At 35.9% G+C, this 27,651-nt stretch overlaps 1 protein-coding gene across 1 annotated transcript in view; it reads right to left on the bottom strand.

Moving 5' to 3' along the window:
- Positions 1 to 5,806: 5,806 nt before the first annotated feature.
- The window catches only part of LOC115895759 (ankyrin repeat domain-containing protein 20A2-like), a 47,514-nt gene continuing 25,669 nt past the window's right edge, over positions 5,807 to 27,651 (bottom strand). Inside the window, exons 8-15 of the mRNA XM_030926374.1 lie at positions 25,717 to 25,786; positions 22,326 to 22,410; positions 19,793 to 19,821; positions 19,625 to 19,697; positions 13,615 to 13,685; positions 9,532 to 9,695; positions 7,959 to 8,139; positions 5,807 to 6,778 (exon numbers count right to left, since the gene is read on the bottom strand). Of these exons, the coding sequence (XP_030782234.1) occupies positions 5,807 to 6,778; positions 7,959 to 8,139; positions 9,532 to 9,695; positions 13,615 to 13,685; positions 19,625 to 19,697; positions 19,793 to 19,821; positions 22,326 to 22,410; positions 25,717 to 25,786 (1,645 nt within the window). The remainder of the gene's footprint in view (positions 6,779 to 7,958; positions 8,140 to 9,531; positions 9,696 to 13,614; positions 13,686 to 19,624; positions 19,698 to 19,792; positions 19,822 to 22,325; positions 22,411 to 25,716; positions 25,787 to 27,651) is intronic.

The raw sequence follows: 27,651 nt of genomic DNA, 5'->3' as shown, positions 1-27,651 counted from the left end.
TGGACTCTATGACATATGGTCTCATCCAGAAATCTATTTTTCATCACTTATTGTGTTTTTTATACTGAAATCTGATTTTTAATAATTCCAATAAGAAACTCCAAGGGTCATCAAGGACTTTATTCTGCTTTACTCAGCAGCAACTGCAAGCAGTGACCAAATGCTCCCTCTGCTCCTCTGATCCCACTTCATTTCCAAGTGCAGCAACCTGTGTTGTTCAGCTCTACTCCTTTCTGGTTTTCGTTTTGTTTTGTTTTTGTTTTTTGTTTTGAGATGGACTCTCCCACTGTCACCCAGCCTGGAGTGCAGTGGCACGATCTCGGTTCACTGCAACCTCCACGTCCTGAGTTCAAGGTTCAAGCGATTCTCCTACCTCAGCCTCCCAAGTAGCTAGGATTACAGGCATGTGCTACCATACCTGGCTAATTTTTTGTATTTTTAGTAGAGACAGGATTTCACTATGTTGGCTAGACTGGTCTTGAACTCCTGACCTCATGATCTACCTGCCTTGGCCTCCAAAGTGCTGGGATTAAAGGCATGAGACACCACACCCGGCTGTTATTTCACTTTTTAAATTCTCTCGAGACTGAAAAATCTCAAAACTTTGACCTAGATTCCCTAATCTACATTTCCAGCTCTGACCTTTCTCTTGAGGCCTCTTCCTTCTAGTACACCTATTATAGACAATATTCTCAACCACACACTCATACGTTGCTCCTTGGTGCAGATTAATTTTGTAGATAGTGAATCTTGTCTATTTTACATTGGTTCTTATTGATGCTACTTTGAGTATACTGTTATTTTCTAATCTCAAAGAGGGACTATCTCACTGTTAGGATACTGACCAGTATACTTTGTCCTTTTTTTCTTTCTTTCTTCTTTTTTGGACCAGTATACATTGATTTTCTTTGTTTTTCATTTTTTGTTGATATGAAATCACACTGTGTCATCCAGGCTGGAGTGCAGTTGTGCCATCTTGGCTTTCTGCAACTTCCACCTCCTGAGTCCAAGTGATTCTTCTGCCTCAGCCTCCCAAGTAGCTGGGACTACAGGCGCACACCACCACACCTGGCTGATTTTTGTATTTTCAGTAGAGACACGGTTTCACCATGTTGGCCAAGCTGTTTTTGAACTCTTGACCTCAGGTAACCCACCCACCTCAGCCTCCCAAAGTGTTGGGATTACAGACATGAACCATGGCACCCAGACCTTGTTTTCTTTTATAATGAAAACTTTCACATGAGAATCAGATTATCAATTGGTTGCCTTTGTTTTCTTTTAAAGAATTTCCTTTTCCTTAGAGTTATGGCATGATGAAAGTCTTGTTCTAAAGTTTCTTTTGGGGGGACACTCAACTATATCATTGGCAGCTCCAGTCAACTAGAGGTCTCCCTACTTCCCAATTGAGATTCGTCATCTCAAAATGGTATCCACCAAATGTCTTAATTCTAGTAGTGTCTTGCTTAGAAATTCATGAAATAAGAACCTTTTTGAGAAGTTAGAGGCTATTGATTGAGATGGTTTAAAGCTGCCCCTTATTACATGTTTTACACTCAAGGCAGACATCAAGTGGCTAATAATTCTATGCCTGATGTTTAACTCAATTCTATGGGAATCTATACAAAACGTTTTACTTATGAGACAGAGTCTCGCTCTGTTACCTAGGCTGGAGTGCGGAGGCTTGATCACCGCTCACTGCAGTCCCAATATTTCAAGTTCAAGTGACCCTCCTATCACAGCCTCCCATTGTAGCTGGGACTACAGGCATGCACCACCATGCCTCAGTAAGTGTTTTATTTATTTATTTATTTTTGTAGAGACAGGGTCTCACTATATTGCTCTGGCTGGTCTCAAACTCCTGGGCTCAAGTGATCCTCCTGCCTCAGCCTTCTAAAATGCTAGGATTACTGGCATAAGTCATCTCCCCCAACTAGGTGTTTAACTGGGGACTAACACGAAGCCCTTAGAAGAGTACGTGGAACATAGTGAGCTACATAAAATAGTTGCTATTAGCATAATAATTCTGTTTGTGTATCTTAACAAAATTGTGTATGTTAGGCAGGCGGCATGCCAATGGAAGTAGTCTCCTATAGCTGCACTCAGTCATTCTTCTCACCACTGAGAGCTGCAGCAAATGGGGAGCATAAAATTTATAACTGACTGTTCTATCTGTATGACTCAGTAGGCAATGACTATGTATGTACTACAATGTAAATAGCACCTCCTGGACTGAATAGTACATAACTGACATGACCAGCAGAGACAGGCTAAAGACACTGAGCTGAAAAACCCTAGGCTCTATTGCTAAATCGAGGTTCCTGAATCAGTTCCTTCTGAGCAACTGTTGCTGTGGTGCTGCCTTCACAAGCCGTCTGCTGAGCACTCAGATTGAGGGGCTGTGCTATCGTTCCTCAGACAAGCTGCAGCCAGAACTGTTCAGCTTACAAACTGGTAACAGTCCAGAAATACAGCTCTGGCTGCAGAGTGAAAAAAGGCCAATTTAGATTCCTTTTCATAGTGAGAAAAACATAAACATGGGATTGAACGATTCTCCTCTATTAGACTCATTGGTTTAGATTTGATATTTAATTGCTAAAAATACATTTAGAATATAAACCTTACTGTGTCAAGGTCTCAAAGAAGAAATAATTGGTATAGTATAAAGTACTTAATTGTATGCTAAAATCTTCTAAGCTAAAATAGTTTCAATTTATGCAAGGATAGGTGGCATACATATTATATATTATTCCCCCGTTAAGCACATTTATAATGAGACAAAATTATCTTCCATAAAAAAAGCCATGTAAAATTAAGGACTAAGTTTTTCTGCATAGACTAGACAACAATTGCCAACACACAGGTCAATGAGAGTCAGAACAGTCATAGAAAGCTTCATGAAACAAAAAAATCATCTGCCAGGTCTGAATGAATGAGGCTAGATGAACAGAAACTGAAAAGGCAGAAAGGATAGCATGAGCAAGACAAGTGCTGAAATCTGTCCAATTAACTCTGAGGATAAAGTTCAATGGCAGGAAAATAAAATCACATGTCCACATAATAACCTGTAAGTGAATGCTCACAGCAGCACTTTTCATAATTGCTAAAAAGTGGAAACTAACCTAAAGATCCATCAACTGATGAATGAATGGAAAACCAGTATAGTCATGCAATAGAATATCACTTAACTACAAGAAGAAATAAACTACCAATGTGTGCTAAAACATGCATGAATTCTGAAAATATTATGCTAAGTGAAAAAGCCAGTCACAAAGGACTACAGATTGTATAACTCTATGTGTATGAAATACACAGAACAGGCCAACCTATGGAGACAAAAGTAGATGGTGGTTGCCTATAACAGGGGTAGGTGAAGAGACATGGAGGAAGGTTGCAGTCATGCCTAGGAGATGTGGGGTTGCTTTTCAGGGTGATGAAAATGCTGTGAATATACTAATAATACTGAGTTGCACATTTTAAATGGTTGAACCGTCTGATATGTGAATTATATCAGTGAAACTGTTTTCAAAATCTAATGGCAGGACCATGATAATTTTCTCAACTCTCAATTTTTGATGTACATACTATATCAAATCTAAATATTTCTACAGTTTTATAGTATATTTTAAATAATAGATAAATAAAGAAAATGCCTAACTTTTCAAATAGTTTGTAAATTAACCTAAAACACGTACATTTCAAAGAATAGTATAGTGGCCTTTCTGTACAAGTTAACCTAGAATCTGTGAAATAAATAAACACAGATTCTGTGTCCGTTCACAAAAGTGAGGAAATAAGACAATTTTCTGGAACATTCCATTAAATATTCTCCTCAGATTTAATCTGGCGTGCCTCATCAGAGCAACACAAAAAATACTTTAAAATACTGTTTAACAGGAGAAAAGTCAGTTTTCTGTGAGGAATGATGTATAATTCTCAACATTTCCAAGGGTACATGTTGCAAGAGAAGAGGTATACAATGGTTTTTCAAAATGGTAGAATGAAAATCACAATATAAAAAAAAAATTATAAAGATGGTAAAATGGAAATAATTATAATTAAAATACAAAAGCTTCTGCCAAAATTAGTATCCTAAAACATGTTATATAATTCAACCAGCTACAGAATAACTGTGTTGACATGTTAAATTTCATACATACTTGACTTTCCACTTGAAATAATTTCTTCTTTGAGGCCTGTGTCTCATCCAAATTAACGTGACAACATGATGTACCTTCCAGTGGAGACTCTAACATAGTTAATTTTTTAAGGGAACCAGCTACTTCTTGTTGAAGTTGTCTCACAAACACCTGATAAAATATTTTTGTTACTGATTTTATTAATTGCCTTATTATTAAATTATGTTAATACTATTTAACTCTAACGTACCTACTTTGAAAATTATCACCACACACATTAATTCACCTTCTTTTCATCACATGTACACACATTTATTTATTACTGAATTCAGTGAGGAATGCAGAATGTGTTATCTTCCTGCCTAATTGGTATTCTCTTACTTACACAACAGACTCATCCCACCATTCAATCATCTTAGAAGCTCAACTCAACCTCAAAGTTCCTAACATATTCAATCACCTGTTCAAATCCTTCTAACAGATTCCTATCTCAGAATAAAAGTAAAATTCCAATGACCTTTGAGGCCCTAGGTAAACAGGCCTCTACCTCCCTCTTGGACTTCAAGCTCCTACAACTCCCTCTGTAATTACTCCAATCCCACTGTATGTGAAGCCTGCCACCCCTCTTTAGTCTGAAAATGGGGATCTAATGCCTAACTCATAAATCACAGGCAGCTATAGTATCTTTGTACTGGACAAAGTTATATTCAAATGATAGTCATTGAGCTTTGGAATAAAAATTATGAGTTAATTATTAATAAAAATATTCAAAGTAAACTATAAATACCAGTGGGAAGACTAAACCAAATATGGTTTTGCTAAAATTTACCACATTTATCCTAAATTATGATTTTATAACAAGTAGGTGCCTTTAAAACATTATGTGGTCATAAAAATATGTAATTTGACATATTTTCAGATTTGTTAAATTAATATGAATAATAACAAAGCTATACCAACTAAAATATATTAAAAGCTACTTAAAGCAAGGTATGACAAGACACAGCAATGCACTTCAGTTCATCTGTGAAATCTAGAATTAAGTGTCGAAGAAAATCACTTAATTAAATTGTAATTTGAAAAGACTCATTTCAGGTGTAAACATTTCCATTTATACCTTCATCATGGTCTCAACATGTGGCAACATAAAGTTATTAAAATTATTATTTAACCAGTACAGGACTACCTACCTTAAAATATGATTCTGTGCCTAATACAATTTCGTAGGTGACACAATGTCTTTTCTCAAAGTAAATCATCTCTCACCTCTACCTTTTATTTCCTAGAAACAAGGTATGTTTCTAAGCTGATAGAGTAAACACATTTTGCCTTTGTTTTCTTATTAAAACAGCTTTGTTGAAATATCATTTACATACTATATCTGTTTTAACTTAAGTTAAACGAGTTTTAGTACATTTACTGAGTTGTGCAGCCATCTCTACAATCCAGCTTTAGAGCATTTCCATCACTGCAAGATCCCTCACACCCTTTAGCGGTCATTACCAGCTTCCAGCCCCAGCCCTTCGCAAACATTAATCTACTTTATGTCCCTATACGTTTCTCTTTTTTGGATGCTTCATGTAAATGGAATTATACAGTATGGTAAACACACTTTTCACCTATTGATTTTTATATTCATCTAGGTTCAACATGTATCCAGAACCAAATATTTAAATTTTCTTTCTGGAAGTTTGAAAATATTTCTCTTCGTTGATACTTACTTTTCTTTCTGCTTTCTCTCTCTCATATTGAAGGAGACTTTCTTTTAAACGATCATAGTCATTCATTAGCTTCTTAGTTTTCTCTTCTAGCAGGAGGTCTTTCTTTCCACTCTCAATAGAACCTCTTTGGATATTAATTACTATCTCTTTATGATCCTCTTTCTGATGAACCTCATCTAGTTGCTGTTCAAGCCACAGATTTTCACGCTGGAGTTGACATATCCTTTCTTCCACACAGTTCCACTCTCCAGTGGAATTACTCACTTTAGCTTCTGCATTTTGATACATCGCTTTCATTTCCTTTATTTGCTGCTGGGTTTGGCTTAGGTCGTTTTGTAGAGTTTCTAAAGCCAATGACTTTTTTCTGAGAGTATCTCCTGTCTTATGGAACTTATCTTTTAAGGTATTACATTTAATTTGCGTTTTGGAAAGTTGTTCAGTAAGAAACTCATTCTTATCTTCAACTTCGGAAAGATCAGAACTCATTTTTACTTGCACAGAAATGTCTTGTGTGTTCTGTAAGGCAAGTTTTAGGTTTCTTTCTGTTTTCACACTTTCACTGTGCTTACTTATAACAGCAGCCAGTCTAGACTGATAAGATTCAATTTCAGCTTCCAGTCTTGCCTTGCTTTCGTTTTCCTTCAGCAGTTCGGAATTGAGCCTTTTATTCTCAGCTTCGAGATCATTAAGCTCTTGTTGATCCTGGAATGCTGTTTTTGTTATTTCCTCATTGAGTTTTATACTCTTTTCCAGGGCAGCATTTCTTTCTTTAACAATTTTAATGTCCTTAAGATATTCATTTTCTTTTTCCAAGTTGTCATTTTTCATTGTGCATATTTCCTGCCTGAGTATAGCAATATCTGTCTTCAAAATGTAATTTTCATCCATCAGATCTTTTGTTTCTTCATGATTATGAAAATCCTAAATAAAATAAAAGAAAGTTTTAGCTAGTACTCCATAAAATAACATATCATGATTACCTCTGAAGCTAAAGAATAACCTGCACATCCATACACTAAAAAGTTTACTGTCAGTGGATATCCAACTGGAGAAAAAGTTGAAGCAAAACTTTGAACCTTGTAGAGCATAAATTCCACAAAGTCCAGAAATTTATTTAAAGTCAATGAATTTATAAAAGAAAACACACACACACGCACACATGCACACCAGAGAATTTTTAAGAATATCAGAATTGGAAAAGCCTTTGCCTGAATTACAACAAACCCAAAAGCATAAATTAAAGCATTAACAAATTTGACTAAATTAAAATATATCAAAAAAATGCATTTACACTTTGATATCTAACCCTTACACCACCCTATAGTAAGAACCTTAGTTCACACGTATTTGGACAGATAAAATTTCCCAAAGTTATTACAGTTCTGTTTCACAGATAATATTCTATTGCAATTTGACTCTTTTAACACTTCTATAGTCAGTTATATGAATTACATTTACTAAATCATAAATCTAGATATTATACTAGTCACCCCATATACATTCATTGATGAACTCCTCTAGTTACCATAATTCTGAAAAAGAAAGGTTAAAAATATAAGCAAGCTACAGGATTTTCCCCAGGACTTCTGAGTCTATTTCTAGTTCTCCCACAGATCACAGTTACTTCTGTGGTGTAATTATATCAATACAAAATAAAACTTGTATTTTAAAACACCAACGGCAAATAAGATAAAATTTATAGAGCTCTTCTTAGAACATCATGAGATTATTTGTGATTGCAATAATTTCTGTTTCTTCTTTATTTTATTTTAGGTACAGTAATCAATATGAAATAGGGGAAGTACAAGGAACAATTTTACTGGGAACAACATTTTTATCAATAGGTTATCACTAAGTAGACATTATGGCATATTATTGTTTGCAAAAGCACTTGGTAATAAAATAATATCTTATGTGGATGCCAAGACTTATATAAATATTAATAATTGTACCTGTAAGTGTCATCATTCATTTTTAAAAGTGAGATAACATTTCTGATTTGTTTTAGACCTAAATAGTATATATTAAATCAAGTGGATATTATAAGTAAAATTGATAAATAAAGTTTAAAATATAGAATTTTTACCAAAGATTGATTTACCTGATTTGGAGTATTTCTTGCAGTGTTTGGTTTCATCTCTAGTGACTGAACAGTCGGTTCAAGTTGTTTTGCTTCAACTTCTTTCTTATCTTGTTTCTCTTTCCTTTCTAATTCTTCTCTATGTTTTTTGTGCAGCATATTAACATTTGCTTTTTCTTCATTTTCCTGTTTTAAGGTGCATCTGCAGATAAAGACATTTCTCTTAAAATGCATTTTGTGAAAAAATAAAGAGCTCATCTTGTGATCTACCTCTGCAGATGTTGTTTATCATCCTAATAAAACTTCCATGTTCTGGATTATTTTTCCTTTGCAGCTCTCAGATATTTAATTTCTCACTTCAGCATCTTCAAAAGAATGCATATACTTGAAAAGTAGTAAGGAAAGGATATTCCGCTAAAGTTTCTGTTACTAGTCACTCTAGTATATATTATAAAAAAGGATACTGGAGATTATTCAGTAAAGTTACAAGTTCAAAATTACCTTTTTAAATCACATAGTCATAATTACTCCCTAATTAGAAAAGATCGTTTACGATCAACTACATTTTTAAAGTTACTATTTATTGACAAGTGTATAAGTTCACTAGAAATAAATTTTCATCTTTATGAAATATTGCAGGTACATCTTCAAATGATTGACAGAGTAAGATGGCACCTTCAGCTGTCCCTCACACAAACTGTATCTGCAGATGACTGTCAGCCAAAACTAGGCTAAAGAGTCTAACATCTGTTACCCCATATTTTTTATATTACTTTCTAAATACTTTCAATTCACCTTGTTATTACATAGATTTTATATATTTATTAATCTATTGTTCATTATGTGTAATATATAATTAATGCCCTTAGTAAGTGTGTGCATGTTTACACAAGTTATGTTTTCCTGTGAAATCTAGCCCCAGAAATGGAGTTGTTGAGTTAAAGAGATGTCGGGTTATTTGAATTTTAGATACACAGCACTAAGTTACCCTTCGGAAATAATTTACCAATTTCATATACCAACAGTGTATGAGAATGCGTTTTTCTTCACATATGCCAACACTAGAATTACTTTTTATATATCAGCATGACTTTAAAAAATAGATCTTATTTTATGTTAATTTGCATTTTTCTGATTACCAGTCAGGACTAAATATCCTTGGTAAAAATATAACACTTGTTAATCATAAGGAATATTAGTCCGAGTTTGCATTAGTATATAGCACAATGACAATTACCTCCTTTTAAATACTGCTATAGGCAGCCAGGCACGGTGGCTCACTCCCGTAAACCCAGCATTTTGGGAGGCCGAGGTGGGCAGAACATCTGAGGTCAGGAGTTCGAGACCAGCCTGGCTAACAGGGTGAAAACCCATTTCTACTAAAAATACAAAAAATTAGCCAGGCATGGAGGCATAATGCCTGTAATCCCAGCTACTAGGGAGGCTGAGGCAGCAGAATTGCTTGAACTCGGGAGGCAGAGGTTGCAGTGAGCCGAGATCACACCATTGTACTCCAGCTTGGGTAAGAAGAGAGAAACTCCATCAAAAAGAAAAAGAAAAAAGAAAAAAAAAACAATCCCTGCTCTAGGCTTACCTATCACGCTCTTCCTTCAGCTTCTTGGGAAACTGCTGAGGATGCATTTCCCAAGTCTTTCTTTGTTGGGGTAATCTGTCAGCAGCAGCAGCAGATATGCGATCACATAGATTTTCTGATACTTGTATTTTTTCACTTTTGTTTGTATTATTTCCTCCTTTGACCTTTAGTAAAAGTAATATGAATAATAATTGTTATTATTTTATTCAATAAAAAGAATTTTTCCCTGATTTTTTCACTTGATTGAGGTTAAATGTCACCATTTTATCATAAAAGTATTTTGTGCTTACTTTAATTTCATCATTGCACATAATTATTGTAATTACAAGGTACTCATCATTTTATCATTGAAATTTTTGCCAAGTCTGCTCATTTCTGTTTGAGTGAACAGAAGAATTTTACAAAATTTCAAAAAGGGCTCTTCTCCATTTTGTGCTTTTAGTCCCATCCACTCTTTGCTACCTGATATAAATTTTTATGCTATCTGACTGGCAGAAGCAGAGAAATAAAAAGACACAGGTGTAACATATGTCTTCTGTCTTTACCACCTGGATTTTACATGAAATAGCCAGAAGAAGAGGACGTGAACTTGTAGGGTATCAGGAACAGTAAAGAAATTTTCCCTTTTCTGCACTAAGCTATTCTTTTCCCACTGCCTTTTATCTCTCTCTTTTTTTTTATTTGAATCCTGGGATATCAAAAAATTAAACGTGCTCCCTGAATGACGGGAACCAAAGTTTGCCACAACACAAGAAGCAGAGTGAAACTGCTGAGTTTCTAGTGCAGAATTCTGGAAAGCGCAATGCTTCCCAGATTTCACATTCAATTATCACAAAAGTTGATAGGTGGAAAACATATGGTACACTTACCTACTTTAGCCTCATTATCTACTGATAATGGGAGTCAAAAAAACCAAGACATATTAAGTGTTTCATCCACATCTCTTAAGGTGGCATTCACTAGTATTTCATGGCACCAAATAACATGATACAATTCCATATTGCCAAATTACATAAAAGATCAATTTATCAAATTAGTCAGATATATTAAAAGTCTAACTTGAGCAAAGCAATTTAATGCCTCAGTGGGTGCAAAAAGCCTCATGTGCTTTTATTTTGAAAGAAGAAAATCTCTATCTTTAGAACACAATGTACAGAACTCAACTTCCTACTAAGGAGTAAAAGGTTAAATTTTTGGCTGATAAATTATGCTTCTTATATGATAAAAGTCATACATGCCAAAACTTACTATACTTTATTAAACAACATAAGGTCTGATTCAGCAGAAAAATTGGAAACTGGTGATTTTTTAAAATATGTGGAAGTATATATCTGTTTTCAAAAGTATTTGAAATAACCATGATGAGACTATAAGTTCAAAGAGTTTGAGCTAAGCAGATAAACTTGCATGCATGAAAACACATTAAACAGACTCATTTGGCTGGGAATATTCATTGCAACTCTCAAGGCTAGATGAGTTTTTGTGGCTCATCTCAGTCATTGCTTCCCTCCCATTGTATTCACATTCTATGAATAAATAAATGTAATTCATCTCTAAAAGAATACAGAAAAAAGAATCTAGAATCTAGAGCTTATTTCTTTAGCAATTTCTTTATGTTTATCTGGTTCAGAAGGTCACCTGGTATATGGCTGAATTAGTTTCCCAGCCCATATGCCACTTGGAAGACTGAGAGTGAGACTTAGGTTGATTAATGAACAAACATTATGAGAACATTCTCCAGAACCGTTATTTAGATAGCAGAACTCATCTACTTTGACACATAATTACACATTTAGATAACCCCACTGTAACTGTACATATGAGATTTTCTTGAATAGAAAATTTGACTAAATCAAATAATTGATAAAGAGAAAAAAGAGAAGCAGCAAGTGAACCTCTGTGTTTTTGAAGTTGGACTTTCTCTTTCTCCAAAGCCAGGAACTCTACTTGTAACATGCCTACCTCATTCTTAAACCTTGGAATATCTTGCTGTAAGTCTCCTAGCTATATTTTTGATGTTTTTTCACTATGTGGCAGAGAATAACTCACATTTTATAATTCAAGATTCCTGCTTTTGTAGTTATTGACACTGGGATTGTCATATGGTGGCTTCTGGAATAAGCAGTGTATTGGTTTTCTGTTTTTAGAAGTATCTGTAGCAGCAGAAATACTGTAGCTTTCTATCTGAATCATATGCTTCATGTCTTTGGGGTGGGTAAATGACAAATCAAAAAGACTTTCAGGATCTCTAGACGGAGGCCACTACGTAATGTCTAATTTCCAATTAGTGGTATTCGGGTTTACATTTTTGCTATTTGCATGTCAAACTCTTAATCATCTTTCATTTCAATCATAATTACTGGGTTCCTTATTTTTTTGGTTTCTGTATCATTAAAAAGTTTTTCTTCATCTGTATCAGAAACAAGCTATGTGTCTGGTTTGTTATCATTGTTATAGTCTGATTTATTTTCATTTAAATGAAGCTTAGAAGATGACTGGTAAGTATATTTCAGGGACCTGGAGTGGGAATGGAAGGAAAGACGCTTGTCAAGGGCTTCCTCTGTTCAGGCGCTGCCTGGAATGCCACAGAGATAGACCCTCCTGATGCATCTTCCTCCTCACAATCATGGACACGATTCAGCAGAGTAGAGGGCATTCCATTTGTTCATCCCTCTTTAGAGTTACTATGTAGGAGTTCTGCCTCAGGGAAAGCAATACCTTTGGAGTTTTCAAAATTTTCATCAATATTCAGCTTGAATTTGTTTGTAATGAATATTAAAGAAAGTCCTGAATATACAGATAGATTCTCTTTATCACAATTTTCACCCAGTTCTGGTTCTTGAGACCTTGTTTTTGGCAGGTGCAAAATGGAAAACAAATTTGCTTGTTTTGTTTCTCAGTTACTGTCTTTTCTGTTGGAGTGCATGTTTTAAATTTAGCTTTAATCAAGTATAAACAAAGACATATTAGAAAATAATTAAAATTTAACTGATACTTAATCTATGTGTCACTACTCTTATATGATGGGGTTGTAACTAAAATGTGAAAAATAATTTGCCTTGGCTTAACATAGGAGAGAAACATGAACTGGCAAGCTGAACTCTCTGTGTTTGTTTGACCTAAACTTAATTCACTATGTGTTAAATCTACCAGAAATGAATTCAAAGATATGTAGTATTATAAAAGATTCCTCTCTTACAAAGATTTTACCTCAGCATACCAGAAAGAGTGAGCCCTTACAGTGCATGTATATTTCTGAAGATTAAATAGAGACTAGGCAAACATTCAATTATTAAGAGCCAAACTGAACACCACTAAGAAAGAGAAGCAAAATTTTAAATTCCAATTCAAATGATATACTATGATAGTGTTACGTATCTAGATAGATTTCATGCTTATATCTACTTCTAATATTATTTAGAAGTAATTTTAAGTTCCACTAGTGATAGTGGATGGATTTTTTAAATTGTAGGAATATTTACTATGTATTTATGTTGAAATACAGTTATTGTTTGTACCCTGACACCAAAGGTCCCATTCTGCAAGGTAGGATTCTCTTAATAGGCAACTGGGTTGACTTCTTTTATTACCCCATTCACTTCCTGAACACAGACACTGAAGTCAACTGGTGACCACAAAACAGAATAAATCTTTGAACTCGACACTGGTGACCAGCAATATAAAACTGCAACATTTGAACCACTAGCAATGATGACTCCTTTAACACTAGTTTAGCTCAGTGGCCATCATGGTTAAATTGTTCATAATTTCTATTCCTTAGTAATATCACTCAATATTTCATGTTACCTTCTGTATTAAGAGTAAGGTTATAAAAATAAAAGAGCAAGAGAATTCTGAAAATGTCTTGCCTCAATTCCAAGGGTAAAGACAGCTATGAGTTACTAGAGATAGTAAGAATATCTTAAGCTTCATAACAGGTTGAAATGTTTTAAAAATTGAATATAAAATTATGATCCATTGGATTCTAAAGGTATAGTCTAAAAGGTCATGTCATTTGGTCTATGCTTTGTTACTAAAGCCAAAAAAAAAAATGTTAAACAAGAAACTTAAATTTTTATATACCTGTGGTTGCTTCTTTTCACTTCTTTCATGCCTTTCTTGCTCTTCCTCTGAAGCCACTAGTAAGGCTTGTTCTGTTGACAAATTCATTGGTTTAGTTCAAATGAACTAAGAACAGTTAGATAAAGACTATAATCTTTATAAAAATAGAGAATAAAATTTCTTTGTATTTTATATTTTGAGAGTTTAAATGAAGCTTAATATTTACTGAAGTATTTACTTCTTTAAGAAATACTTCTCATTATCCAAAACTTCAACAAACCACTTGGGGAGACACTAGGTATCACCAGGTTCAAGCCGTACAAAATCTCAGGGTCACTCACAAATTGTTCCACCCAATATAAATAAAGAAAGCTGTTGCAAACAAAACAAATTTTGAAATACAGTCAAAATATACAATGTAACACTTTACTATACTTCATAACAGTATCTTTTTAACAACACACTCATTGAGTTGGCAGTTACTAATAATTTGCAAAATTATCGTTGTTTATACTTTAATTAGTGTGCACCCCATTTTTTACATCACAAATGTTTTCCCCTACTATTCTGAAACATTTATTTTCATCTTTTAAGACTCAGAATGTAGGCTGGCCATAATAGCTCACATCTGTAATCCCAGCACTTTGGAAGGTCACAATGGGAGAATTGCTCAAGGCCAAGAGTTTTAAGGCCAGCCTGGGAACCATAGATAACCTTCACTCTACAAAAAATTCAGGTATGTTGATATGTGCCTGCAGTCCCAGCTACTCAAGAAGTTTAGGTGAGAAGATCCCTTGAGCCCAGGAGTTTGATGTTGCAGTGAGTCTCGATCACGCCATCGCACTCCACCCTGGGGCATAGAGTAAGAACTTGTCTCCAACAACAGAAAAAGAAAAAGAAAAGGAAAAAAGGCTCAGAATGCTGTGTGAAGTCTTCCTTCATTCTAGCTGTCTTTCTCCACACACACGTGTCTGCTTCATGGGCCTCCCTTAGTACTTTGTCAATTTTTCCAGTGTGACTTTACCACCTGAACTGCACATCATGTCTTTACATGTTGATCCCCTTTGCTGCTAGGTTGTAGAGGACAATCTTTTGAATCATCTTTGTATAAAGTCTTAACTTTGCTAGATAATTTGTTATTGAGTTCCTGCTATGTGTTAAGCACTGGGGTATAAGGAAGGAAAATAAAAGCTGTCAGCGATGGCTTTCCTAAAGATCATGCATGAGCTGCGACTTACAGAGTGAGGTTAGCCAGATTAAGTGAGGCAGAGGGCAGGAAAGGGTAAGCACATGTCAGGAAGCAATGAGAGAGGGAGAGAAGCCTCCAAGAGTGTGTGTATTTCTCTGCAAAAGAGGAACGGTGAGGGCGCCATTGCCAGCAGCTCAGTAATTCCAGAGAAAAAGGCAGATGGGGAACGGGCTATGGATGAAGATTTGGGCAGAAATCAGTTTCCTTTTCTTTTCTTTTCTTTTTTTTTGAGACAAGGTCTTACACTGTCTCCCAGACTGGAGTGCAGTGGAATGATCTTGGCTCACTGCAACGCGGCCTCCCAGGTTCAAGCAGTTCTCCTGCCTTAGCCTCCCGAGTAGCTGAGATTACAGGTGTGTGCCACTACCGCCTGCTAATTTTTGTATTTTTATTAGAGATGGGGTTTTACCTGTTTGACCAGGCTCATCTTGAACTCCTGACCTCAAATGATCCACCTGCCTCAGCCTCCCAAAGTGCTGGGATTACGGACATGAGCCACCATGCCCAACCCAGAAATCAGTTTCTGAAATGCTTATATACCTTTAAGATGCTTGGACATTAGGTATTCAGGAGTGGTTCACGGATCTATTTGCATTAGAGATAATTAACTCTAAATACTGTGAGGAGCATAAAATTCTGAGACACATAAACAAATGAACAAAGATAAAACATAAGGCAATGTTGCAAAGATGATGCAGGCCTGAAATGTTTTCAGAAATATTTAGGATGTAAGTATAGTAGTCATTATAAGAATGGATTTTTACTGAATGAATAAATGTATATATCTGGGTCCCTGGAGCAATATGCTCTGCTCATTACTTTACAAACTTTATCAAATGAGAAGTAAATTAATCTACATAAACTGTTTCAGTTACTTCTATTTACTTTACACTTTTTCTGTTTCAGTTTTACCGTGCGCAGGAAATGCATTTGGGTTTTGTGGTTGTTGTTGTTTGAGATGGAGTTTCGCTCTTGCTGTCCAGGCTGGAGTGCAGAGGTGCTATCGCAGCTCACAACAACCTCTGCCTCCCAGGTTCAAGAGATTCTCCTGCCTCAGCCTCCCAAGTAGCCACAATTACAGGCATGTGCCATCATGCCCAGCTAATTTTGTGTTTTTAGTAGAGATGGGTTTCTCTATGTTGGTCAGGCTGGTCTCAAACTCCCAACCTCAGGTTATCTGCCTGCCTCAGACTCCCAAAGTGCTGGAATTATGCCCACGAGCCACGGCGCCCAGCCACATTTGGGGATTTTCTTTTAAAAGTTCTGCTTCCTGGATTTACGAAGCTCATGAGAAAATAGAAGAAACAAGTCATTTGCATAGTTAAGAAACTTTGGATTTATAACTTGTCATCACTACTCTAGAAGACTATTATCACATTTTGTAAAACAAAATGTTAATTTTAGACATAAGAGGAAAAATAAATTAAAGCTATAGGGGTGAAAACATATTGCATAATTTATTACTGTTGACATGATCATAGGACTGATTAAGAGCACTGAATTTCACTTGTATGTAAAGTAGACCCCATATTAGCCGCAGTTGGTCAATAGACTGGTGTTCTAGCAGAATTAAATTTGATGCCCCTGTGTTATCTTTAAATGATACAGCTCTTCTGAACACCCGTACTCCTAGTGCACGATTATCCATTAAGACAAGGTGAAGGAATGTGTGAGTACAGCTGAGGAGACACCACAAGGCAAATGCTCAGTGGTTCCCATTAATATTGGGAAAATCAACACTATAATACAGAAAGCCATAGGCATTAGTTAAGATTTGGTTTGGGAAGGTATTTTTAGTGGCATTGCATACTGTTGTAACTAATAATTGCAGAATTAGAGATGTAAAAATGAATCAAAGCCACATTGTGTTTGAGTAGGAAATCTGTAGACGTCTGTAGCAGCCCCCAATTTTTCCAATCCAGCCCCAAAATTCTAAATATAATCATGGTACCCACTCTCAAATTTATGTTAAATACTAACCTCAATGAAATTACTCTTTCTCCTTATTCTCTTTGTTATTTGTATGTTGCTTTCCTTAAAGGAAGAATACAAATGCCTTGCTAAGAAGCATTCTGTTTGGGTGTAGGCTGCACAAGGGGAGGAAACACAAAGTACTTTTGGCCACAAAATGACTTCTGAAAAGTCAGAATTATGGAAGCACGAACCCAGCCAAAGGAATCGAGAATAACATGTTGTATGCTTCCTTCCCTTCTTTGTTCTTTTCCTACTCTAACAGCTGCGACTCACACAGGTAATGAAGAACATAATTCCCTGATAGAAACACAGCTCTAAGATCAATCCTTTCTTTAACTATGAAGTTCGTGTGTCCAAAGTCTGTAGTTGCTGTGTGATTTTTCTTCACTGATGGTGATAGACATTTATCATCAACTCACAACTTCCCAAATCTTTGAAAAGTCTTACTATTGATGATTCAACTAGTAGAAACACAATCTAAAATATCTGAAAATAATATTTTTATTTCTTAGAATGTAAATAGTAATACAAATTGTAATAAAGTGTAAAAATTCTTTCTTCCCTGAAGCAGTACCATGTTGTCATCTACCCCACAAACACACTACTCCCTCATGGTCTAATGTATTTTACAATTCTTGTAATTGCTATTAACTCAAACAAGTTTATTTACCTTGTTTAAAGCTTCTGTTACTTACTACAATTTACTTTGAATCACTCAACGATCTCTATTATATATGTTGTTTTCCATGAGAAATTTGTTTACTAATAATTAAGATTCTTCAGTGGTAAGAAAATATTTGAATAACTAAGTTTGAGAATAAACACATGACATTATTGTGTGTTTCTGTGTACTACACACAAAAACGTCAAAAAAATATAATGAATATACATTAAATTTAAAACTGCCTTCATTTAACCAAGATGATCTTCCCTCAATGCATGAATACCTTCAGAATTCACATGTGAAACCTTAAATATAGACCAAAGATTTGTATAAAATATAATAGCCTTAACAATCTTATCTGTAGCCAACACAGTGGATCCCGCCTGCAATCCCAGCACATTGGAAAGCTGAGGTGGGCAGATCACCTGAGGTCAGGAGTTTGAGAGCAGCCTGGCCAACATGGAGAAACACCATCTCTGCTAAAATAGAAAAATTAGAAGGGTGTGGTAGCACGTGGATGTAATATCAGCTACTCAAGGGGCTGAGGCAGGAGAATTGCTTGAACCCAAGAGGCAGAGGTTGTAATGAGCCAATACTGAGCCACTGCACTCCAGCCTTGGTGATAGAGCAAGACTTTGTCTCAAAAACACAAACAAAAGACCTAATTTTTCCATTATAAAAATAAGTCTATGTTCACACGAGATCTGAAGAGTACACAACGCCGTGAGATAGGACAGAAATATATTTTAAAAGTTATATTCCTGGTTTCTGTATCAATAAAACAGTTGAATTTTAGCTTTTAGGACAAGTCAACGAAAAGAGCAAAAAATGCAGAAGTGAAACTTGAAAGGTCATTTGGCCATCAAGGGCTCATGATCATTGAACTTTCACAAACTATATATATTGTTCAAAACATTAGTTCTGAATTTTGATTTTACTATCCCTGGAGTTTCAGATTCATTCAAGGATGTCCACGAGGTCAAATAAGACAATGCCACTTGCTATTTTCAATTTACTTTTCCAAGAACAGTGCAGCATTCTTCCTCAGAGAAGTGAATTGTCCTAACTTCATAGGCTAAAGGCTCACGAGTCACAGTTCTAAGAGCATTTATAAAATATGGTGGTGCATGCTTGTATTCTGAACTTTTCAGCTTTAAACTTTCATACAGTAAATATTAATAGATACAAACTGATTTTAAAAAGCCCTTTTAATCTGACATTTCTATTTTTCTTTCTTTCTTCATTTATCAGCAACAGGAGAGTCTAACTGAAAGTGGTAAAGTGGTATAAGGGAATACAATGAAAAGTGTAAAATGAGTTAAACCAGAGATAATCATATCAATGTGGATGCATCTGGAAAATATTACACACCAAAGAAAGTGGCAGAAAGGTATGTAAAGTGTAGAACCACTCATGTAGCATTTTAGGACACAAATAAAACATTCTGCACATTACTTCTGAGCATCACAGTATAGTCAAAGATTTCAAAAGGGCATTGAAATGAAAAACAACCAATTTACGATGTCGGTAGCCTCTGTGCAATCATGTTTTAAAAACCTTAACACCAAAAAGTCTCACAATAACACTTTTAAAAGACTGTCTACCAGTTATAAATGAATTCCTCATTTTTAATAATCAAAGATGCCACAAACTCACACATACACACACCTATGCATACACCTACACACACAGTCTGCTCATTGGAACATCTGATTGGCTTCAGATCATCAGTGTAATAACACTAGCAGCAAGCCTCTAAAGTTAAAACAGAAACTGACACGTTAATAAGTCAATCCTTCCTCTAGGTAAAGGTCAGAACTCCAACCAGCACATAACTCACTGGAAATATCTTAGAGTCTCCAAATTCACTGTTTTGAATCCCTGACAAGTACAAAAATTTCACATTGAAAACTTTATTCTATTCAAAATATTAAAAGAGAAACATCTGAGTTAAAGCTTACATTTTAAAAATATTTTTATGGCTTCTAAATTTATTTTTATTCAAATATGAATACCAACAATAACATTTATGTCAATGCCTTCCATTCAATTTTGAACAAATAGAGGAAGCGGTAAGAATAATGTGAGCACTTCCATCATTTAATGCACTTATTCCTAGCATTCCATTTGTATTGAAAACGTACCTTCTCTCAAGGTCTGTACTTTCTTTCTTTGTACTGCCCCTTTCACAGCAGGATCTTCAATTTTAGTGCTAGACTGAATGGGTTTTAAAAGGAAAATGATTCATAAATCATATATATTTTATACAATATGGAATTAGTGCTTCAAAAAATATACATAAAATTAATTACCTTCAAGGAAGGATGTTGTGCAAAAGACCCTACAAAGCAAAGGGGATATGTCATCAATTATATGTAAGTATGGCAGGGCCAACCAAACATTCAGGCAGTGTTACTATCAAGCTGAGTTCTCATGCCTGACTATAAAAATAATTACTTAGGTTTTGAGGGTACTTCTTGGCTTCTTCTTTTCCTTGCCTAGGACAGCAACGTGACAGAAATATAATGAGGAAAATAGGAATATAGGATTCCTAAAACTCACAGTTTACATTTCAATAGTGAGATTATGTTTCCAAGGCCTATACCTAAAACAGAAGAGCATGGATATCACTGTAAACACGTTGGCTGATGAGGAGAAAGGAGACCATTAAACAGATGGGGAAATCAAACCTGAGGGCATCAATGTCACGGCTGAGGGTGAAGGTACAGAGTATTTTCACTCAGCACATCAGAGGCATTGCTGCCAGCACACCACAGACAAATTCCCCATGTCCTGTTGCTGAGGAAATACACAGTTGAGATGACAGTTCAGGTGAACGTGCAATTCACCTCTCATCAAAGACAGTGTTCTAAATTGATCAGCTGGGATACACACTTATGAAATCACAGCTAATCAAAATATTCATTTTTCCTATGACCACATGGGCTACTGCAGCACCTACATTTCTCCTATCCCCTCGTTTGGAATTGAATTAGAGCTCTTTGATCCACTCATACAAGGTGGTCCATAAAACACATCAAATAAACCATGTAGAATCAGTTTCCAATATCAAAATATTTATCAAAAAAGAAAACACTGAAATACCACAGACTTGCTGGATATGAATACATTTTTATATTGCAAAATCAGTGCAGTATTTATTGAAAATGAGAAATTTGGTATTCACAGAATGAATTTTATAATATGATTGCATCTAAAATTAACTAAGTTTGGTATATTATCTTACACTGTAAAGGACATTTATAAAAACAGCTATCATATCAAATAACTGGCTGTCTCAAAAATAATTAGCCAAAGCATCTATATGCAACTCAATCACATCTTATTCACTCATGTCAGTGAAACTTCTCTCTCTGAGGCCTGACAGTTATCAAGTGAAATGAGCTGCTGCAGTTTACCCCAAGTCTGGCACTCCCTCCTGCCTCCAGTACTCTCCACAGCAATAACCTCTCTTGTGAGACTGGCCATACGCCAAAGCAGCTGGAAGTGACTCATCTCAAGTTTACTTGGCTTTAACTCCCAAGAACCCAGCAAATGTCTTTCTTTCCTCCCTCCTTGTCCTTTCACAATCCCTCTTCCTTTGAAAAAGTGATTTTTAGATCTGTCAATCTGATGCTTCCCTTCCTAGCTGCTTTTTATGGATCATTGCGACCACCGTTGTCATCTGTGTTCAGCAGTAGTATACGTCTGTAATCTCTCTTTTCATCTCATTCTCATTCCCCTGTGACTAGAATCCTGCTCAGAAATAAAAGGAAATTAATGTTTTCCCTGGATTCTGTTATTTTTTAAATTGCTCTCCAATGGTTCTTTTTCCAGATTCTCTAAAGGAAGGTTATTCCCTTGCTATTCAGGGCTGTGTCCAAGGACCAGCACCAACATCACCTGAGTACTCATGAGAAATGCAGAATCCCATACCTGCTGAATCAGAATGTGCACTTTCCAGAAGCTCCTCAACTAATTCATGACAATTTGAATGCCCTGCTCTACACTGATGTGCTTGCCTATTGGTTTACCCTAATTGCCCTGTTTGGCCTAGCGTCAATGTCTTCCCTACTATGTCCCTGAATTTAATACTACATTTTAAGCCATAATGTTTCTAATGAACTTTTAATCAGGCAATACCATCTCTACTTAATTTCTTCTCCATAAATCACCCAACTCTATTCTTTTCAACTATGTTAATTTGGCCTATATGATACTATCCCACGAATTTACACCATTTTCTATAAAACTAAATTCTAGCCATACATGGCTGACCATTTACGGTGATATTCATCTATGGTAGATAAAACACAGGTCTGTGTGGTAAAGTACCTCAATCCTTAATGCCTCCCCAGTAGTGAGGATGACAGCAAGAAAATATAATAGGAAAATGTTACTCTAATTTACTGACACATTTTGGTACTGGAAGCTCACTTTATCTTCTTTGCTATTTCTAACACCCTGTTTTGCCTTCTTCTACAGATCAATTTGACTTTACTACCTTCCATTACATATACCCGCATATGCTTTTTAAAATTTATTCCATATACACTCTGCCCTCTTCATTCTTTCTTTCTCTTTTATTCATTTCCTCCTCCCTCTCTCCTGACTTGTCTCAGTTTTTAGAGTATCTTAAAATGGAACTCATGACTCAGCTCCTTCAGCGGTGCTCCCGACAGAATCAATAGCTGACCCTTGGTTAGAGATACAACTTATCACCATTTTACTTCTCCTTTACTTATTATAGTTAATAGGACATTTTCTTTAGCTAGTAGACTGTATTAGTGCTCATATTTGAAAAGAAACATTCCAATGACTTTTAAAATAAAATCCAGTTCTCACCTTCTCCTTTTCCATTGACTATTCTGTTGCCTTTTTCATGGGAAGGCCCAGGTAAAGGCTGTGACACATCCTTGGGGACACACTTCTAAGGAAATATCAAGAGTTAGTTTCCATTTAAAAAATTATAATGAGTTGCATCAAGAGTTTCTTATCATTCTCTTTTTATGAAACTGGATCTCATTCTGCCACCCAGGGCTAGAATGCAGTGGTATGATTATGACTCACTGCAGTCTCAGCCTCCCGACCTCAGGCAATATTCCCACCTCAACTTCCTGATAGCTGGAACTACAGGTGCATACCATCATGCCAGGCTAATGTATTTATTGTTATTTTTGTAGAGACAAGGCCTCATTATACTGCCCAGGCTGGTCTCAACCTCCTAGGCTCAAGTAAACCTTCCACTTTTGCCTCCCAAACTGTTGAGATAACCAGTGTGCACTAGCACACCCAGCCCTAATCAATTCCTTTAAATAAACCTCAATGTTGCCCAGACATGGTGGCTCACACCTGTAATCCCAGCCCTTTGCAAGGCCAAGGTGGGTGGACTGCTTGAGTTCAGGAGTTTGAGACCAGCCTGGGCAACATAATGAGAACACATCTCTACACAGAAATACAAAAAGGAGTCAGGCATGATGGTCTGTGCCTGTAGGTCCAGCTGCTCGGGAGGCTGATGTGGGAGGATCACTTGAGCCTGAGAGGTGAAGACTGTAGTGAACCAAGATCATGCCACTACACTCCAGCCTGGGGAACAGAGCAAGACCCTGACTCCCCAAAAATTTCTATGTAAAATGTGAGAACAAAGAGAGATACAAATGAAAAACAAGCTTAATTGGTCAATGAAATATGAGTTTAAGCCAAGAAAGAAAAGAAACAACATGAAGTACAATAAAATACATGGAGAGATAGATCTATTATAGAGTGTTTTGGTCTTTCATATCTCGAATAATACTAATTAATATTTATGCTACAATTAGTTTATGTAACTACTTCTGTGATAGAGTTTATTACTCTAAGACATTCAAGTAGCTAAATATGGTCATCTACCACTACCTGAAAGAACGTTATTACAACAGAGAGAAACCTGGAACTTTTCATCAACTTTCCACCCAGGAAAAGAATTGGTCACCAGAATACTAAAGAGTAATGTGATTTGCTTTCTAGGAAGCTGATTTGCTTTCTAGGAACTGCGCCATCTTGCCTCCGTTCGTCCAAACATAATGTATGGCTTGAAATGATATATTTAATAGAACATGAGCTGGGGCTGATAAAACGTTTAAGAAATGTTAATGTAATATCATAATGTTAACATTCCAGTTGAATGATACTAGAAAATATATTGTAACCCTCTTTGCTATTGATCACCTATTTCTAATTTATTTCCTTGTTATTTATGGCATAATTTCTCAATGTAACACATCAAAACTTATACACCTTTAAATATTAAGAAATAATACAAATGTAAGCAATATCTTCAATACCATATTTAATAATTAGATACATTAGATATATTAATTACAATATTCTATTATATAAAAATTCACTTGTCTATTTATACAGACAAAACAACTATTAAGGCTGAATGTCTCCTGTCTCTAACCTCAGCACTATGAGAGGCTGAGGTGGGCAGAACACTTGAGCCCAATGGTTAAAGACCAGCCTGGGCAACAAGGCAAAACCCTGTCTCTTCAAATCTCAGCCAAGCTTGGTGACACAGGTCTATCGTGACATAGGTCAATAAGTTCAACTACCTGGATGGCTGAGGTGTGAGGATCACCTGAGTCCAGGAAAGAGAGATCGAAGTGAGCCAAGATCTCACCAGTGTCCTCCAGCCTGGGGGACAGAGTGAAACCCCATCTCAAAAAACAACAATTAAAATGCTTCTTACATGGAAGACTGTATTCTAGGCACTCCAGGAGATACACAAATGTGTTTACTGACCTCCAGTAGCTTATGGTATGCAGGAGCTTCCAATGCTTATTTAAACAACTAAATATCAAAACTTCAAAATTTGAAATTTCAGAATGTGATATAAGGACTTTGAGTGGTTATATTATTTTATTTTACTTTATTTTACTTTATTTTATTTTATTTTTTAAGATGTAGTCTAGCTCTGTCACCCAGGCTGGAGTGCAATGGTGCAATTTTGGTTCACTGCAACCTCTGCCTGCCGTGTTCAAGTGATTCTCCTGTCTCGGCCTCCTGAGCAGCTGGGAAAACAGATATGTTCCATCATGCCCGGCTAATTTTTCTGTGTGTGTGTGTGTGTGTGTGTGTGTTTGGTTTTTTGTTTTGTTTTGTTTTTGTTTTTGTTTTTTTTTGGAAACAGGGTTTCACCTCACTGGCCAGGCTGATCTCGAACTCCTGACCTCAGGTTATCTACCGAACTCAGGTGATCTACCCACCTCAGCCTCCCAAAGTGCTGGGATTACAGGCATGAGCCACTGAATCCGGCCAAGTAAATATTTTAAATAAACTACGATGATAAAATTATGATGTTAAAGTCTTACTAGATTGGTATTAAGAGTCTCTGCTTCTAGAACTGGTTATTTGCAGCAAAATATGTTATTCAATTAGATGAAGTGTTTTTTTATAAACTCTTCATGGACAACTCATAAAACACACAAAAATCCCTTAGTGACACAAATTTTGAGAACATAAATTTAAATGTCTACATTTCCACAATTTATATTTTTAAATCAGATACATTCTTGTTATGTTGCCCACGCTGTTCTCAAGCTCATGGGCTCAAGCAATCTTCCTGCTTCAAACTCCCAAGCAGCAGGGACCACAGGTGTACACCACCACACTCAGCCATTTTTCTACAATTTTTAATATTATTTTAATCTCACTACAGAATCAATAATATAGGTAGAGAAACAATCTCCCCTAGAAACTATATGATACCAAAATAATAAGTTTCCAAGAAAAAGCTCTGTGCTATGTCCTGGACATTTTCACAACTAAAAAGTACCAGTGGGGATCCATGATTACTGCAAATCATTTGAACACTGAAGATTTATAGAGGCATAAATAGTATGAAAGTCACACTTGTATGATTGAAAAGTCAAAGTGTTACTACTTATCCAAATAAACCTTAACTAAATTTCATATTTCCTCTCTTGGGGAAAGTATTTACTAATGCAACTTTCCTGTCACTACTTATTTTCCAGTTCACAGCTCCCACCCTGTCACAGTACTTGTCAATTTTTGTTAGTTACCAAAATTAAACAAATTTTTTGAACCAACTAGCCATATGTATGTTTTTCTCTGACCAACTTTCCATTATCATCATAAAACAATGACAGGTAAATCACTGCTAAATTTGAAAAGTAAATACTGTGCAAAACTAGATTCAGAGTAAGAAAATTAATTTTACAAGAGACTACTTTACCTTAGTAGCAATGCTCATGTCTTCGTCATCTGATGTAGGCAACGAATGCACACACAGTTCATGGAAAATGCTTGAGACCAAAAACACACAATGAAAATGGGCAAGTTGATTTCTTTACAATTTTTATAACTGCCAGTTTATATCCAGCTTCTGCCTCAAACAAAAGACATAATCTGGGGAAAGGTCAGTGATCCGTATATTAAGTAATAATTCTTGATATAACTAAAGTATGGCCTCTGTTCTAAAAATAGATTTTAATTACCTATTTCTGCCTCCATCTGTCTAAATCTATACAATATTCAATGAAAACTGACCTTGTGCTTTATAACAAATAGTGACAGTCACTATATTGGCAGAACCTGACAGTAATTTACACTCACAAATTATCTGTCCTGAAGCTGAACTTAAAACCAATTAATGGATGACATAAATTTTACCTAAACTGGAAGAAAACTGATGACTTAAAACAAGGTAGAAAGATCCACTGTCTCTTTTCCTTGATCTATCTCTCCTTAAAAGACTAATCTGCTTCACTTCAAAATGGCAGTCTTGATTCCTCAGCATGGAACCCACTGAGGAAGGTCCTATTGCTTTCCTTTGCCCTAAATCAGTACAGGGAATCCCCTGCAATATTTGAAATGTATGAAAGCTAAATGTACAAAAGTCAAATAACAAAGGTATATGTTCTTATTGAGAATACTTTTCCCAGAAAGATTAAAACACTAATAATTACAAAATCCCATTATTTTCACTCTATAGGTACTACCTTATTCAGGTCCACATAAGCTAACAAGCCCTTAAAATCTTTCATAGGCACTCAGACATCCAAGGAGAGAGACTGCAGGAAAAAGAGAGTCCTGGTAGTTGTTCCTCTATTTCCCTAAGTACTATCTGAATATCTTTCTTCCTATGGGCACCCACTTTCAGATTCCACTACTGCAGGGCTCCATAGAAGTCTCCAATCTTCAACTCTTCAGTCTATGAAAGCACAGATTCTGGAAGGGATGGCCTCAAACGACCAGGAGTAGGAGATCTCTATATCCCTGGTCCTAAAAAGCAAGCCAACTGGAGTCTCCGTCACCTTCCCCCAGCACAGACACACTGCCAACTACCCAACTGAACTCCATGACTGATTTGCCAGACAATCATGCCCCTGACCCAGCCTACATGGACATGGGAAGGACATCAGTGAATTGGGAACAAAGGCAGAGGTAAGGAGGCACCTGTCCTGTACCACAGATCTATGTAGTTCAGCAGTCTCCAGCCTCTTAGTACTCCAGGGGCTCTAAGCCACCCCTCTGTAAGTCAGAATGGAAGTAGATGATACCACATTTCTGTCTGCTGTAGACACTCCTCCCAGTGTCTCAAAATGTTTTAGCATGTTTCTGTAAAAATCATCAAGGTTGTCAGTCCTTGATTAAAAAAAAAAAAAAAAAAAAAAAAAAAAACAGCAAATTTTTAGAGCTCCCTTGAACTTTCTATTTTAATGTGCCTTTGTAGATAATTCCCAAATTTCTTGTGTCTTTCATCTTTATAATTTATCTTTATTAAACTTGTCATAAACCCCAAAATTTTCATCTCTTAGTGAAGACTCCATAATCCTATACAATCCGGTGTTGTTTCTCTTCAAACTTGGCATTCCCCTGCTCATTCCATTATTATCTACTTTCATTGGGTTCACCAGCTAATTCCATTCTCATTCTATCCACTGTGTGCACCAGACTCACTTCTGTTTGTAATATTAAAACACACGGCAATAGGATAGAAAAAGAAGGAAGAGTACTGGGCTTTAAAATGAGTTCAAATCTCATTTCTGCCCGTTGCTATGTCTAAAAAAAGCATACTCATCTCTTTGAGCCTCACATTCTCTATCTACAGAATCACTTGATGGGAATATTCAACACAGGTAAAAATACTAGGAGGTATTTTAATTTA

The sequence above is a fragment of the Rhinopithecus roxellana genome, unplaced genomic scaffold (assembly GCF_007565055.1).
Source record: "Rhinopithecus roxellana isolate Shanxi Qingling unplaced genomic scaffold, ASM756505v1 contig2246, whole genome shotgun sequence".
Taxonomy (NCBI): domain Eukaryota; kingdom Metazoa; phylum Chordata; class Mammalia; order Primates; family Cercopithecidae; genus Rhinopithecus; species Rhinopithecus roxellana.
The sequence above is the reverse complement of the archived record's forward strand: the minus strand, read 5'-3'. Positions and strand labels throughout refer to the sequence as shown.